The sequence below is a fragment of the Balaenoptera ricei genome, chromosome 17, assembly GCF_028023285.1.
Source record: "Balaenoptera ricei isolate mBalRic1 chromosome 17, mBalRic1.hap2, whole genome shotgun sequence".
Taxonomy (NCBI): Eukaryota; Metazoa; Chordata; class Mammalia; order Artiodactyla; family Balaenopteridae; genus Balaenoptera; species Balaenoptera ricei.
This window is the reverse complement of record NC_082655.1, coordinates 8,863,361-8,881,409: the sequence shown is the minus strand read 5'-3', so window position 1 is coordinate 8,881,409 and position 18,049 is coordinate 8,863,361. Positions and strand designations below refer to the sequence as shown.

Here is an 18,049-nt window from a genome sequence, read left to right as displayed (position 1 = left end):
AAAACTCACTTGGATGATCCAAAATGTTTTCCTGGAAATGTTCAGAAGCTGTGAACTGGGACTGAGGAGGCAGGTTGTGGGAGTTTTCTCCGGGACTCCAAGAGGTGACATGGCTGGAAAAGGAGGTTTTCACAGACTCTGCATCTAGCTTCTCCGACTCCCAGTTATCCATCAGAGAACAGTCAAAACCACCTCCTGGAAAAGCAGAAGGGATCAGTGCTTGTGTGTGTTTGTGTGTGTGTGTGTTTTCGGTGACTAATGATCATAACCATAGTCTCAAGAAGGACAGAGAATTGGAACTGAACGAGCAGAGATATTTTTTTCCTAACCTCTATTTTCATGGCATGTCTGGATCATAAAGTGACTGAGGCAGCCCACAGGTGACAGCCCCAGAGAAGATGCCAAGCCAGAGTTCAGGAAGGAGAGTCAGGGTAGAGGGGAAGGCAAAAGCTTCATGAGCTCTGGGGCGGGCGGATCCGTTGATTCATTCAATGCAGAATTATTGTATAACTGCACACAGGACACAGTTCAAGAGGCTGGGAGTCGGAAGTCAAAGTAGATACTGCTGTGCCCCACTCACAGTTGGAGAGGGACAGGCATGCAAGCCCACAGCTAAGAGGCAACGAGGTCATCGCTATGTGGAAGCCTGGCAGAAGGTGTCCAGATGGAGCCCAGGAGGGAGTGTGTGAGTGCTGAAGTGGAAACTTGAAGGATGAGTAGGAGTGCTTCCAGAGAGACAGCAGGAAGAGGGCAGGCCAGGCAGAGAGGAGAAGGAGGGAGAGGGGGAGGAGGAGGGGAAGGGGGGAGGGGGGAGGGGAGAGGGGGAGAAGGCAAGACATCAGCCTGGGAGAGAACGTGGCGGGTTCCCAGAAGAGGGAGGCCTCCTACGTGGTCAGACAGGAAGTCCTGGAAGATGGTTCTGGCTGGACTGCTAAGAGGGGGTCAAATCACGAAGGGCCTCATGGGTCACACTCACTCAGGAGCTAAGATTTATCCTCAGGGCAACTTGGAGCATGAGTGTAACAGGAGGTACCTGGTGTGTTGAAGTGCTCACTCAGCAGTGAGAGATGGGAGAGAGGCCCCTCCCCGTTTTGGAAGCTGGGAATGACTGTGGAACTCCAAGAGACACTTGGGGTCCTCAAATAACAGTGCTTCTTAACCAGAAGTAATTTCTCTCCCCAGGGGACATTTGACAATGTCTGGAGTCATTTTGGGTTGTCACAACTTGAGCAGGGGAGAAGGGATGGGGTGTCACTGGTATCTAAGGAAATAAAACCCAGGGATGTTGTGAAGCATCCTATAATGCACAGGACAGGCCTGGATACTCAGCTAATGAACTGATGCTTCTGGACACGGGAATTCCTGCCAACCCTGCAGTTTCCCTCCCACCCTCCCACCCACAACTTGCTGCCTCTTGACAAAGCAATCTGTAGAAGCATCCCTGCTGGTTGCCATAGAAAAAGGAAACAGTAGAAAGTGAAACAAGCAGAGCATCCAGTAATGATAAGGTTGCAGAGGAGGTCCTGGACCTTGTTCGTTGCAGCACTATTCACAACAGCCAAGTTATGGAAACAACCCAAGTATTCACCAATAGGCAAATGAGTAAAGAAAATCCTGCCATTTGTAACATCGTGGATGAACCAGGAGGACATTATGCTAAGTGAAATAAGCCAGTCATAGAGAGACAAATACTGCATGATTCCACTTACACACGTGGTATCTAAAATAGTCAAAATCAGAGAAGCAGAGAATAAAATGGTGGCTGCCAGGAGCTGGGGGAGGGGGCTATGGGGAGTTGTTCAACAGGTATAAGGTTTCAGTGATGCTAGATGAATAAGTTCTAGAGGTCTGCTGAACATAGTGGCTATAGGTGTCAGTGAGGTATTTTATGCACTTCAATATGTGTTGAGAAGGGAGATCTCGCTTTTTGTTCTTAGTACAAAAAACAGACTTCCCCCAAACCCCCCACAGAAACAAAAAACTCCACAAAGGGACATAAGGAAACTCTGGGAGGTGTTGGATGTCTGTTGCCTTGACTCTGGTGATGGTATCAGGGAGGTTTGCAAATGTCCAAACTCATCAAATTGTACACACTAAATACATACATCTGCATATATCAATTATACCTCAATAAAGCTGTTTTAAAAAAAGACAGGAAGCTACATGGTCAAATTAACATGGAAGTGAGAAGGAACTGGTAACTTTCATGGCTGATTATATATTCATGAATGGCACTGAAGTAAGATCTGGGGAGATATGGTTGAGGATGTGACAACAGTAAAAATATTCCTGTGCTGTCATCCAAGGCTGCTCTGTTGAACTTATGCTTTGCCACTGAGAGTGAGATGAAAGAAAAATGTATCTCATGTAGAATACTGGAAATATTACACAGAATTTTCTACAAGAAGAGGTGACATTAAAAAGAGAAACCACAAAAGAATCTTAACAAAAAATGATCAAGGAATTTTCATCTCTGAAAAGACACGGTTTGCCCCCAATTCACGCTTCCCCTCACTGACATTTTTTTCCCTCTAACCTTAATAATAAATGAAAGAATCATAATGCAGAAAACATTTCAGTAAATAGTTCCTTGGTATTATATTTGAAGAAATTAATTTCATTCTGTTCCTCCTGATTTAGTTAAAGTCAGGGTAGTTGACTCCTGTTTTAAAAGGATGAACCCATTTCTCCGGAGTACATTCCCTATCCTTGCAATGTAGAATGGGCATTTGTTTGCTCTAGAGGGAAACACAAAGTGACATACAGATGTTGCCATTAAAGATATTTACGGAAGAGGCACTAGATAAAGAGAAACTCGCAGACCTCAGGCGAGGGTGCCTTGTCTGAGGTCATCTTGTCTTTCTTTCTTGGGACTGGCAGAAATAGAGCGGGAAGTCCTGATTCGTCCTCCCTGCATGAATCCTAGATCCTCTATCAATACGACTCATGGCTCAGGGGATGCACCCCAAATTGCACTATTGGGCCTGGGGAGCCACAGAATGCCACGGCTAAAGAATGAATTGCAGCTAATGAGGAGAGGTATCTCGACACAGCTGTGGAAGGGGTGAGCTAAGGATAAACTAAATAGGCAACAACAACAAAAAAACATTTTTAGCCTGAAAAATGAAGCAAAAGAAAATCAGAGGAAGTAAGTTTTGATTGCATCCATTGCCCAGAGAGAAAACAGCAAAACAATTTAATTTTGAATTCTTCTCTAGTCTTCTAACTCGGCGACGTTTCCAGAGAAAAATAAATTGCTGATAAAAGTCACGGGGTTTTGGGTAAATCCGGAAAATAAGAAGTCTGGGGAAGATTTGATTACAGTTGACAGCAGAAATGAGAGCTTTCAAAGTCCTGTGTGTGCGCACCCGGGTTGACTAATTACTGATTTGGAGGGGGGTGGTTTGATTTGTTATATTTAGAAGATATTTGGAAACCATGAGAATTTTAACAAGACACCTCATGCATATGCGGTGCTGCTGTGGTCCAATTGCTTTAAGGTTGTTTGGACATATTTTGAAGAGGCAACTATGGGAAAACAAGATGTTAATTTACAAATATGTGAAACTCTGCCTTTAGAACAATGATTCCCAAACTTTAGGCATCCAAGCATCATTTTCCTGATTTTTGCCACATCCCGGAGCCTTCTTAACTCCTAGCCATTTCATATTTTCTTAAATTGTTTCACTTTAGTCTTTTACTTGAAAGGAAACTGTATATCAATCATTTAAATGCCCTAAAGAAAAAGTAAATATAAAAACAAGTACAGTGAAAATGAGACCTTATTTAATTTGCACTAAATACCTTTGTACGGGAAAGCTCTGAGCCTGTTCTTTGTTAAAAGAGAGTAGTGAGTGTTCAGGAGTCTTAAAGCAACTGAGGCTCTAATCTGAGTCCTTCTCCTTGGTTTTATCAGAAAGATGATGAGATCTGGAAGAGGAGTCAGAGCTTCTGTCTCACTGAGAGATTCAACATTCACTACTGTTGTGTCCTAGAGGCGTCTGCCGCCTCACCCACACTTTGGGGAAACGTTGCTTTAGAACCAAGAAGAGACTTGCCCCATGTGTTCCGGAAAGTCAGCCTAGGACCAAGAGATGGATGTTCCAAGTGCATAAGATAGGTCAGCAGAAGCAAACCACTACCGCAGCAGTGTTACCAATGGGAGGAAGACGCAGCCCACCCTTAAAAGGCAAGGGGGTTTTGATTGTGTTGTATACTAGTATCCAGGAAAGAACAGTGAAATTAAGAGAGTTATAAAGTACTGGATTTGGAAAAACCTGGTTTTTATAAAACAGAATGGAATGAAAGCCTAAGCCCAATATTGCTGACTTTGCCCCCTGAAATAACAGAACTCTACTGAGACAATCCTTTGGCAACACGAAGGTCACGGGAGTAAAAGTAAGCAACTCAGGGTTGAGCTGTGATTCCTTTAGGGCAAAAGAAGGGCAGGCCCCCAACCATTACCAAACACCACTTTTGACAGGACCATTGCAACACGCAGTGTTCTTGCCCCTGCTCTGGCACCTTATCGTTTTGATGAGGACCTTGTTGTCTTTTTACCAACTTAATTACTTGAAATGCTAATATAGCCTGTCTCTTTGCTGTTTCAAGGCTGTGATATATTTTCCTAGTGTTTTTGGTTTTTAAAAATAAATAAGGTTTAATTTTTCCTCCAGAAAAAGAAAAAGTCATAGGAGTCCAAAATAGGCAAATCCATACAGACAGGAAGTAGGCTAATTGTCTACTAATGGGTAGGGGGACAGGAAATGGGGCACGACTGATAATGAGTATGGTGTTTCTCTTTGGTGTGATGCAAATGTTCTGGAATTAGAAAGTGGTCATGGTTTCATAACCTACTTTGTGAATATACTAAAACAATCACTGAATTGTACATGTTAATATGGTAAACTTTATGATATGAATTATATCTCAATTAAAAAGTAAAGAGGGCTCCTTCTCACTGTAGGTATCTGTGCCAATCTGTCAGGGATGGCAAGAGTTGGCAGGATCACCTCTAGTTGCCTTTTTTTTTTAAAAACATCTTTATTGGAGTATAATTGCTTTACATTGTTGCGTTAGTTTCTGCTGTATTCTAGTTGCCTTCTGATTGAAGATGCCGTGCATAACTTTTTTACCAGAGACTTCTTTAAGGCTCCAGGACACTTGACCTCTTTACCAAGCGGCACACCCTTAGTCATTTCTTTATATGCTCTTCTTTCATGGCATCATGCTGTTCTGGTCCTCTGCCTGAGAAACTTTCCCCACAGTGCCTGTCCTGGGTGTAGCACAGTGAGCACATACTCAAGATGCCTCGGTTTGAGGTCAGCCTATGCTACTTACTAGTTGCATGGTCCCATGAAAAGTATCTAATCTGCCTTAGATTTTCCCTCGGTAAAATGGGGATAATCATAATACTCTCTCCATGTTGTTGCAAATGGCAGGATTTCCTTCTTTTATAAGGCTGAATAACATTCCACTGTATGTATATGCCACATTTTCTTTGCCCATTTATCTGCTGATGGACGTTTAGATTGTTTCCATATCTTTGCTATTGTGAGTAATGCTGAAATGAATATGGACTGCTGATAAATCTTTGAGATCCTGATTTTAATTCCTTTGAATATATATCCAGAAGTGGGATTGCTGGATCACATGGTAGTCCTATTTTTAATTTTTTTAGGAGACTCCCTACTGTTTTCCATAGCGCCTGTACTAATTTACATTCCCTCCAGCAGTGCACAAGGGTTCCCTTTTTTCCACATCCTCACCAACATGGATGAACCTGAAGCACACTGTGTTACGTGAAATAAGCCACACACAGCAGGAGAAATGCTGCATGATTTCAGTAGTCCAAATTTCAGTTCCACAAGATGAATGAATCCTAGAGGTCTGTACAGCACAGTGGCTATAGGTAACAATTCTGTGTTGTATACTTAGAACTTTGCTAAGAGGGTAAATCTTACATTGTGTTCCTAACACACACACACACACACACACACACAACTAATACTCCCTCATAGACTTTGGAGAGAAGTGGTGACATAACATAATGGATTTGTTGCAATGGTGCTGGTCCATAGCACTCGTTACTATTAGGGATAATTATTACTGGAGCTTCTGTTTAACCTCCTAAATCCCTTTCTTAACTCTCCTTTCTGCTCATCCACTTGTTTTCCTCCTTTATTCCAAAGACCTCTACTACTTCTCATACTGGCTTCCAAATCAATATCCAGATCCTTCCTTACTCCTGACCTCTTTTCTTACACTTCCAAACCTCTACTGGTTATCTGTCCACTTCCCATAAGTACTACAAATTTAACTCATAAGAAACAGAATTCAGAGTTTCTTTTCCTGACCCTAATCTGTTCCTTTTTGCCTTTTTAGAGCTAATTCATATTGAGCAGGACACCAGACCCTGTGCTAATATGTCCTTTCCATGAATTATTGCATCTCATCCTCATAACAATTCCACATGTTACTATTTTTCTTATTTTATATACGTAGAAATAGAAGACCAGAAGTTTTAACTAACTTCCCCAAGAACACTCAGGTTGGAGAAGGTGATTCAAGGACTTGAATTTAGGTCCATTCAGCTCAAAAGCTCATCGTCCTCATCACTCGGCCAGACTGTCTTCCAGGCCTTGGTGACAGGCAGAACTTTTCATGCAGTTCCCCAAATTAAACACATCCGTTTTCTTTGATTCCTCCCACTTTCTCATCACTACATTCGATCTGTCACCAGCGTGTCAATTCTACCTTGAAAAAGATTCCTTCAGTCTCTTCCCTCTATTTCCAGAGCCACTGTGCCTGGTGTGCCAGTTGGATTTAATTGCCTCTGAGCTCCCACTAGGTACCTCCATCCAATCTTCACTTCATGGTGCTGTAAAGGCAATCTTTAAACATCTAAATCTGATTGTGTCATTGCCCTGCTTAAGAGCCTTCTACTAGCAGACGTAAGCTATTAGATATGGAATGAATAAACAACAAGGTCCTACTGCGTAGCACAGAGAACTATATTCAGTATCCTATGATAAACCACAATGGAAAAGAATATCAAAAAGAGTGTATGTGCAAAGCAGAAATAGAGACACAGGTGTAGAGAACAAACTTATGGACATCAAGGCGGGGAGGGGGTGGGATGAACTGGGAGATTGGGATTGACATATATACACTACTATGTATAAAATAGATAACTAAGGAGAACCTACAGTGAACTCTACTCAATGATCTGTGGTGACCTAAATGGGAAGGAAATCTAAAAAAGAGGGGATATATGTATACGTATAGCTGATTCACTTTGCTGTACAGCAGAAACTAACACTACATTGTAAAGCAACTCTACTTCAATAAAAAATAATAAAATAAAATAGGCTTCTAAAATATCCTTGATCAATTAGATAAAATCCAAAGTCCTCAACATGGCGCAGAAGTTTCTTCAGATATCTTCAGTCTATCATTCCAGGCTCACCCACCACAACCCTGCCTCTTTCCCTTATCTTTGTCCTGTTTATACATCCTTGTTATTATGGGGAACTAGGATACACTCGGTTTAATTACTAGTTTGTTAACATAAGGAACTGTTTCTTCATTTAACAAGCACTCTATTTTTTTAAATGAATCTAGTGTAACACACACACACACACACACATTCACACACAAAAACTGGTGAAATCTTAATGGTCTGGCATCAATGTCAATTTCCTGGTTTTGATAATGTACTACTGAGTAAGTTTTACCAGCAGGGGAAGTTGGGTGAAGGGTACACAGGTGCTTTCTGTATTATTTATTTTTCAACTTCTTATGAATCTATAATTACTACAAATCAAAAAGCTTTCACAAAAATAATATAGTATTTGAGCTGTGTGCCCAGGAAGCAGGTTGAGAAAAATAGTGGACACGTAAGGACCATATCTTTAAATTATTATATGGTTGCGTTATGTGACTCCTCTTGCTTGCTCTTTGGGCCTGGGCTATGAGGTATATGCTGGAAAGGAGAGGAAAACCCTTACTGGCAATAGAGCAAAGGCTGGGCTTTCAAACTAGACAGTCCTAGGTTGAATTCCAACTCTGCTGTTTCTAAACTAAATGAACATGGGCAAGTTACTTAACTCTGAACTTCAATTTTATCATAATGATAATAAATATGATAATATGACCTAATTCCTAGGGGACTTTGAGGTGTTTAAACATGATAATGTATATAAACAAGGTAATATATAAATAATAATATAATACATAAATAACATAAACAAGACAGAACGTAAAGTGCTTAGCATATAATAAGCACCCTTGACTGCTCTCTTTCTTTCTCTCAGCCCAGGTCAGCAAATCCTGTTGGCTCTACCATCGAAACGTATCCAGAATCCTTCCCATTCTCACCGCCACCCTGCTAACATCTTACTTCAAGCTGCCATTCTGTCCCACCTGAGTCACTCTGACACCTCTTCACTGGTTTCCTTGCTTCTGCCCTCTATACCTACCTTACATCTAACCTGAACACAGCAGCCAGAGCTATGTTGTCAAAATGTAAGCTGAATCACATTACTCTTCTGCTCAAAATCCTCCAGCGGTTTCTCCTCTCACTCGGAGCGGAGAGCAAAGCCTTCGAAATGGTCTCACAGCTCTCACCGTCCTTCCACAGTGGCTGCCACCCACAGACCTCTGAGATCCTGACCTCTCTTCCCTCACTCACTCAGCCCCTCGCAGGCTCCTAGGCCAGAACCTTTGCACTTGCATTTCCTCTGCCCGGATTGTTTCTCCCCAGATGCTTCACTCCCACGTTTAAGTCAGTGCTCAAAAGTCACTTTCAGGAAGGCCATGCCAGTCACCCCACCTAAACTTGAAATGCCCATCACTTCCTCCTTTGCTGCTCCACACTGCTTACCACTTTCCAGCATGCTACGTAATTTACGTCACTGCATTCCTGCCAAGGAATCCAAGTTGCGTGCGAACAAATAGTTTTGTCTGTTTTGTTCACCGATACGTCCCAGTGTGTAGAACGATGCCTGGTAACTAGTTGGCCCTCAATAAAATCTTCCAAGTGAACAAATGAATGAATGAATGAATGAACGAATCCCAGCATATGAGCAACAGGAGTGAAGCGGCAGAACTGAGGAAGAGCGTGGTGTTCGGGAAACAGCGCAGATCAGTGTGATCAGGTCCAATGCGTGTATGTAAGGGACCTGGTCTCCCTCCTTCCCTTCCCGGAAGACATCCTGAAGAGCCCTCAATACCCCAGGCCTCCACTGCGTTGCCCCCATACCCTCCTCACCCTGTTTTCTGCTTCTCTTCTGCCTCTTCCAGTCGGCCACCAACAACCTCCAGGTCGATGATACCAGTCGCATCCTATTTAACTTTGGGGCACGACTTGCCACGGTTGACTACTCCCTCCCTCCCGTATCACCGTTTCCCCTTGCTTTTCATCACATGACACTCTCCTGGTTTTCTTCTCGCCTCTCTGGGTGCCTCTTCTCTATCTCTTTTGCAGGCTAATCCTGTCCTATTCACCCATTCAACGTTTGGATTTGTAAAATTCCGTTCTAGGCTCTCTGTTAGCCAACTCTACTCTCTCCTGATCTATCTCATCCACTCCACAGCTTCAGTGACCACCTAGACTGAAATGGCTCACAGACATATAGCTCGAACTCAGACCGTCCCTCTGACTCACCCCGGGATGTCCTAAAGGAACTTAAACGGAATATCTTCCTAAACCATGCATGTGGTCTTTCCTCACCCAGCAAACCTATTCAGTAGACTCCCCAGACCCTAGCCTTTTCTGTCTCTTGAGCCCAGAATGCTCCTATTTTCCCCCTTTGCCCCAAACGCCCCCCTCGTTGTCCAGAACTCAGCTCAAACGCCACTTCCACAGAGATGCCTTCCCTGAGTTTCTGAATAGGTCAAATCTCCCAGGACATCAGATACCTTTTCTTCATAGCACTTGCCATAATTATTATTTTATATTTGTGCAGTTATTTAACAAAGGCCTGGGCCTCACCACACCCCTGCCCCAGTAAACTAGAGACAGGGGTTATATTTGTTTTCACCCTTTTATTCTCAGTGTTAGCACGGTGCCTAGCAGATGGTAGGTGCCCCATAAATACCCTTGGTTTCCATTCTAGTAATAAAAATAATTATAACTGCAAATTATTGAGTACCAGGCATTGAACCATGCCTGACATTCATTGTTCCACTTAATCTTCAAGATAGGCTTTGAATTCCCATCACTGTTTACATACATATGTGTATATATGGATCTATACATACATATTTAGATATATTAATATTACATAATGTGTATTACATAATTTGTATAATGATATATCTAATTATACATATAACATATATTTCAACAGGAATATATTATATATATGTATTACATTATTATAACTATGTATACATATCTTGTCTTAAAAATGAGGAAATTGAGACTCAGCAAAGTTAAGTAACTATCACAATGTACCCAAACTAGGACATGAACCTTGATTCCAGTATTCTTTCTTCACCCAAATCCTGTACGGAAAAGATCCATTGGAGATGTGCAAATATGTTCCAGGTATTATCAACTTAATAATTTACACATTGAAATTAGGCTATTTTGCATGACATGGAGATAAATGCATTTGGATTATATAAGTAGCATGGAGAGGATTTTAGGTGAATATTTAAAACGTGGTTCATCCTCTATATCAAAATGACTGTTGTCTCTGGATTTTACATTGGTCCAGGACCACACGGTTGCTACTGCCCATTTGGAAATTTCACCATGGAAAAAGAGGTTCAAACTCACCATTTTCATTGCAATCGTTTGCTTCCAGCCTCCTGACCCCCTCCAACCAGACGTCCTCACTGGGGGAAGAGTCAGCATTACCAAAGATGTTTCCATGCAGCCAAGATTCAGAGGCACTGAGGTTGAAGAGAGAAGAAAAAGAACGGTGGATTCTCTTTTTCTTTCTAAATATTCTGGAGAGAAATGAAAGTAGCAAGTGAATCATGAGTAGGAGTCAACTCAGGGTCAACGCGGAGAATTTAGTGAAATTGGATGCACAGGGCACATCTCTACCACGCAGGTCCGTGAAGCTCATTTCATTTGTTTCCTCCGTTAATTCCAGAGAAGTTTCTTAAATTTCTGTGTGTGCCAGGTGCTTGGATCAATGTCAAGTATATTGAGATAAAAGACAAAACCTTGGGTCAAAAAAGTTCATAATCTAGTATGGGAGAAAGGCAAAAATAATGCAGATACGGCTAATGCTTTCACTGACCTCATCATGTGCCTGGTGTCTTTCTTAGTGATTTACATATAGTAACTCACATTATCCTCAGAACAGCCCTGTGAGGTAGGAACTACTGTTACCTCATTTCTCAGATCAGGAAACTGAGGCACAAAGAGTTAAAGAACTTGTCTGAGGTCATACAGCTAGTAAGTGACATAACAGGGGTGCAAACCCAGGCAGTCTGGCTCCAGCCTCTCTGCCCTTGATTACCGTGCTCTGTGGATGTGTGTTCTGACCGCATTAACCGAGGCTGCTTTGAGAGCACCAGGAGGGGTATTGCTAATCTGGAGTCAAGGGAGCCTTTCTGGGATATATGAACAAGAAGTCTCATATTGAGTCATGCTAGGAAATGAGTCAGGAAAGGTAAAAAGAAGGCGGATAATGAATAACCTTGACTGTTATGTGAAGGAGTTGGAATTTAACATAAGAGCACAGGGAGATCACTGAAGTATGTCAAGGGGAAGGGGGTGGTGGTGATGTGATTTGGTAATCGCATTTCCAAAAGATTTTGATTCCCCACACTCCCAACAATCCATCTTCTACCTTGTAATCAGTGTTATCTTGCTAAGGATGAATCTGATAATTTGTCAATAGCTCCTCTTTTATCTACAGAATAAAGCCCAACCTTCTTAGGCTGGAATGTAACCTCCTCAATCCAGCCCTGCTTCTGGGCTTAGTCTCCTCTCTTGGGAGAGCAGCCCTTTCCACCCTAAGTGGTAGCCATCCCAAACTATGTGCCATTCCTCTCACTTTGTATCAGGGTATCTTAGAACTCCATGCCTGTTCCCTCTTTCTGGAAGTCCTCTTTCCTACATCTATCTTAACTAACAGCCTGCACCTCTCAAGACTCAAATCAATCATCCTCATCTCTAGGAAGCTTGTATTAACCTGTCGCTCCAAATAAAATGGGCCTCCTTTCCTTCTCCCCTCTGCTACCCTCTATCCAGGCTTCTCTCCCGGCACCTGTATCGCTTCATTACTTTCTTTTGTTTTCATGTCGGCCACCCCTGCCCCTTAGGAACCTGTGTGTTTCCACTATCTGGAGCAGTAATGGGCTCCTTATAAACGATGTTGAATGAACAAATGAATGAATGAATAATTAACGTTTGGGTTGGACTTCAGATCCTTTTACCTAACCTCCTCTACTTACTTGACTAAGTTCTCCTTGTACAGGACACTGGTCTGGGAGGGGCTCAGAGTTATGTTGCCATCTTTGTCGCAGAGAAAACTGTCTTCGGTCCAGATGTAGTAGCCATTGGTGAGGAGTCTGAGACTTCGGCGACAGGCAAAGTGGGAGCCTGTCAGGGGATCTATGGTGCAGCACTCAAAGGAACTGTCACCATCCAGGAAATCACAGGCAAAACTGAAGAGGGAATGAGAGAAGACCTTTCAATCTCCATCCGGTTCAGCCAGTCACACAAAAACCACATTTCCAGTCACTGTGAAGGAAAACCACCTCTTTGCATTCCTGGCTACCAATTACTTCTGCACCCCTGAGACTGTCTCTCTTAAACTTCTGACTTTCATCTCTTTACCTGCGAGACAACTGAGCTACAGCACATTTAGTCTTTCTTTCTGTTTTGAACACTTTGATGAAAACTTAGGGCTAATCAGTTTCTTCACCATATGATACCCCTCATCCTTGGATGGAAAAAATTGCAAAGCAGCCTACCTGGGATGTTGGAAGCTCAGAGCCTCCTCCACCCGACCCTTACTTCAAATAACCCTCTGAATGCTATATCCTTACTCTTGTCACTCTAATAGATAAATCATAACTACACAACCACCAGACATATATGAATTATAGGAGAACATGCAGTCAGAGAGATCTTTTTGGCTTTTGCCAATTTCCCTCAGGTCAACCACACAAATGATTGCATAGCTACCGTCCCTGATTTGCTATCCAGGGAAGTCTTCTACTTAGTTGGGTGAATCTGTATATGTCTTAGGTTTGAAAAACAATCACATGTCTATATGGTTGAAAGGCAACCTCATGCCTCATGCTTTACTGAAATTCTGAAAAATTTTTTAAGTTTAAAGCTTATTCATACTGTATGTAAAATAGATAACCAACAAGGACCTACTGTATAACACAGGGAGCAATATCAATATTTTGTGATAACCTATAAGGGAAAAGAATCTGCAAAAGAATATATATATATATTCTGAATATATATAACTGAATCACTTTGCTGTACACCTGAAACTAACACAACATTGTAAATCAACTATACTTCAATAAAAAATTTAAAAAATTAAAAAAATAAACTGGTGCCATCAAAGAAAAAAACCTATTCACAATTATTACATGCACTAAAGTTAGCAAAATACTATTTTAAATGGATAATATTTATGGAAAACTTACTACGAGCCTGGCCCATACTTCATACTTAATCTGCTTTTCACAAACCTCCCTAAAAGCATTATTATAAGATAAGTATTATTATCTTTATAGTACAGCAGGAAGAAAAAAAATGAGATGCAGAAGGGCAAATAAATTGGGTATTTTATACAGCTAGTAAGTGGCAGAGTTAAGATTTGAACCCTGGTCTTTCTGACTCTAAAGCATGTGCTCTTTCCACGTGACCTGCTTGTTCATCTTTGGCTGATGCATTTGATAGTAGTAGGAGGCCTAGAATTTACAAAAAGGGACAGGTTCTAATATCAAAGCATGATCCCTTTATACCACTGGCACGTTTCACGAAATGCTAGAGGAAACATTGGCTGATGCCTGTGTGATGAATAAAAGACAGACAGAGAAGCAGAAAAAAAGAAAAGAAAAAAAAAAGTAAGGAATGAAAAGAAAAGAGACTTCACTGCAGAACTTGAACAAAATGGTAGATTCTACAAGTTTTAGTGGAGCGTGACATTTGGCTGGCTTGTGCACTGGTCTAGACCCTTGTGGCCCTTGTAAAGTGAGACAGTAAAAGCATATTTAAGAGAACATCAATTTGAGAAAAAGTAACCATGCATCAGTATTTGGTAGTTTCTCCACTCACCAAACAAACAAACTATTCACGTTTGCCCACACACTCACCTCCCTCCCTCCCAAACTCCATTATTAGGTTAGGCAAGTTTGCAATTTGTATGTGCATGGGACTGGAAATACATCTCCATACCGAAACTGGATGAAACCTAAAACTAATATATATATCCCGCACTACGTGGCTTGCGGGATCTTAGTTCCCTGACCAGGGATTGAATCCCAGGCCACAGCAGTGAAAGAGCCGATTACTAACCACTGGACTGCTAGGGATTTTCCAATATTTTTAAGCCAAGAATACAACAAAATAATGCATACAGAAAGAATATGATTGATTTTTCTTGCGAAAAGCCCCATGGAATACCTTGGGAAAATGCATGGGGGAGACAGCTCTGCAGTGTATTCTTTCTCAGACCGGGAAGAATCTGCATAAGTAAATGAGAGAGAAGTACAAATTTATCACACTGCATCAACATGCATGATTGCGAACAGTGGAGGGTGTGAATAGCTGACGTTCCAGCCTTAGCTGAGATTCCAACTGGTGCAGCCATCCAATGAATCAGGACGAGCACAACTTGTCACCAGGCCTCTACGGGCAGCAAGACATAATCTAGGGGCTTCTATCTTCTGTCTCTTCTCTCACTCAACACTCCTTGAGAGGTTCCTTAGTTCGGATGAGGCAATAATATGCCATTAGCATCAAACTGACTCATGAAAAGGAGGAAGAAAACATCTTACGTGAAGCTGTCCTAAACCCGAATCAATTACCCAATGTTCTGGTTATTTTAGCTTACTCAGTCATTTGAGGAATTCAATCATCTGCCTAGATTCTCTCTCATTAGTGCATTTGAAGGCACTTCTATTACAAAATAATGAGCAGAAGACGAGTGGTGGAAAAAAATAAAGTTTTGTTTTATATAAATGATTTTCCAATGTATGACGCCTGTGAGTATTCTTAATTAAAAAATAGATCATGCATTCATTCATGTTCCAGTTTAACCAAAGGCATGGCAACAGATTTCAACTGGGGAGAGTTGTAGTTGATTAACATTCTAAACTCTAAAGCAGCATTTTATATTACATAGTAATGGTGTGAATACTTCTAATAGACAGGTTCAGTGAAACTTGGTTCCATTACTGTCAATAAATATCTAAGACAAAGAAAGGAGTTTAGACTTTCAGATTGGGTTGGTGGATTTGAAGGAGAAAATTGTAGGAGTGTGAGGGAGGGTGGAAGCAGGGTTTGGGGAGAAAATAACAAGAGGAAGGAAGAAATTTGAAACCACTACCGTTTGAACAACGCCCACATTTTCTGCAAGTAGCTATCAAAATCATTCGGTATTTTTTTACAGACCAACCGTTTTGCATCTTAATAGTAACTGATAAACAATCCCCTTTCACATTTATGCACAGGCATCAAAAAATGGCGATTTTTTTTTTTCCTACTAAAAGGAAAAATACCACATTTCTCTCAAGGAAAGAAATGAAGTCAAAATCATTGCCAAAGTGAACACTGGCATTTAAGAAGCACAAGCTACTGACAGATGGTTAATGGTATGAGTATCAGCAAAATCAAAGCAAGGAAATTGCTAAAAGAAGTCTAATCGTTCAAAAGATAATTGCACAGAGCAGTTCTCCTACATTTACTTGCTACTGGTGTTGACATCAGTTGAGATATTCGGTTCATCTTGGGAAGGCTGCTTGTTCAAACTTCACAGATTTTCTGCAGAAGACATTAAAAAAAGGTGGATTACGTATTAAAAATAGAAAGATGATGCCAAAACAGATGGCATCTACTAATTGCACTAGTCAGATTTGTTTACTGAAAGAGTACAGAGATAAATGGGATTGAAGGCAGGGTTGAAGGTCCACTGAGGTTGTGTCTGCCTCTACGATTTTAGATTACATTTTCCATTGTCTTGCTCAGTGCATCTAAATAATCTTTTTCTCTAAATAAGCACAACATTTTATTCAGGAAAACTAGACTTACAAAGGTTGACTTGTAATCAAAATAAAATAATAAAAATTAATTATTTGATTAAGAAATCAGAAAAAAAAGATTGGTTCTAGAACCCTCTAAATAGATGTATTTGTATTTTCATCATCCAACACACATCAACTTCATTATCAAGTTCAAACAATGCTAGGGGATTGGTGTCCAACACCCAACACTTCAAACCATTGACAGGTAGTTACGGAGAGGGCTGGTGGTCTTTTCCAGTTGCTACCACCCTGGACATTTCTAAGTAGCATAAGTAGTATTGCACTAAAAATAGTATGTCACTGGGCAGATTTCAAAACTCAGTGCTCCTGAACATATAATTTACTTTCTCAGTTACAAATTAAACACATATCCAAGTGTGTAGTTTAGGTAAACTTTGATCACTTACCATTCATGACATAGATCTACTTTCCAATGACTATTAAACTTTGTGTATATTACTATCATAGTAGCATAGTAAGGTAAGACTAAATTCTTTTCTGATTCATCACCTCTATCCACGTTTTTCAAATGTGATAACTAGTAATGGATTGTTTTCGTAGCTGTCACACGTTAAAACAAACCCAAGTAATTCTATAGCTTCAAACTGATTCTTTCAATAAACTATACACAAAACCTGTTAGACAATATAGATCCTACCTTACAGAGACCTTAAGAGAAATCGGGAGAACTTTCTGGCATTCCTTGGAAGATCTCTAAGTCAAAGCAGACATTCATAGATTTTAATGGTTTGGAATATAAAATAATATTGTTTGCTCTATAACATACTAGTAGGTCACTTGTCCTTTCACTTTTTGTCCAGCCCAAATTACCCTATGTTAGTTACTCCCAATCATCAAGTTTAATTTTAAGCCAACAAGTTGCATAGCAGAAAGCAAGGTCTTACTGCTACATCTTACAAATAGTTATAACAGGCTACAGTTAACTCATAGTTAATCAAGTATTAGTTATTAGTAACACTGAAAGAGACTTCAGTTGCAGCTCTAAGACTTTTCAAGAAACAGATCGCATCTACCAGTTCCATCAAAGCAACTCATCTGTCCTGAAAAATAATCTGCCCATACATATTCCTTCCAAAGAAAGTTCCCAGTCCCTTCTTCCAATGGATAAATAACCAAAAAAAATTACTGAAATATGAAGTTTCCTGTGGTTGAGAGCGGAGAAATCCAGGACTTAGCAGTTCTTCAGCTGAAAATAGCGTCAGCATATCAACAGGTACAGAAGTCTGTTAAGAAAGGAAAATCCCACCTTGTCCTCTTCCTAAAAGATGGCTGCACACGTTGCCCTGTGCAGGCCGTTGCAGAGAAATTTTGTCTTCAGCAGCCTCTTGTTCTTTTGGCTGTTTCCTAGAATAGAAGAGCTTGTAGTTCTTGGGAAAGGCAGCCTACAACTGCTCTTGTTTTCTTTTAAAAACAGCCTGCGTAACCATTCTGCTGAGAGGCAGAATGAGGTCACACTTCCTGTGGGGCTCATGTCAGCGGCATTCACGCTGAGGAACATGGTGAAGATGAAAGCTGTCTCCTGGACCAGCAGTGGGGGTTGAATCAGACCAGCTGGATACGTCACAGTCACTGGAGGGTTGCTCTTCTGAGCTAACTCGTCACCCCAGCTGTGAGAACATAAGGAAAACTTTCAGAGAAGCAACACCTCTTGCTTATCATCTTCTGGCTATTTTCAGTATGAGTGTAGTACATAGTAGTGCTTTGTCCAAATCATTACTGGTGATCATGCACTGATGCTATTAAATTGAGAATACTATCAAATACCAGAGCTTGATCTTCTGAAAATGTCTGC

At 41.0% G+C, this 18,049-nt stretch overlaps 1 protein-coding gene across 5 annotated transcripts in view; it reads right to left on the bottom strand.

Moving 5' to 3' along the window:
• The window catches only part of TMEM71 (transmembrane protein 71), a 28,572-nt gene extending 10,868 nt beyond the window's left edge, over positions 1-17,704 (bottom strand). For 2 of the 5 annotated variants that reach the window (XM_059901505.1, XM_059901509.1), the window contains exons 1-6: positions 17,504-17,704; positions 15,895-15,976; positions 14,618-14,678; positions 12,421-12,633; positions 10,787-10,959; positions 10-195 (exon numbers count right to left, since the gene is read on the bottom strand). In XM_059901505.1, coding sequence (XP_059757488.1) covers positions 10-195; positions 10,787-10,959; positions 12,421-12,633; positions 14,618-14,678; positions 15,895-15,940 — 679 coding nt within the window. In that variant the 5' untranslated portion in view covers positions 15,941-15,976; positions 17,504-17,704. The other 3 variants (XM_059901507.1, XM_059901508.1, XM_059901506.1) reach the window with 3 other exon arrangements.
• Positions 17,705-18,049: the final 345 nt, after the last annotated feature.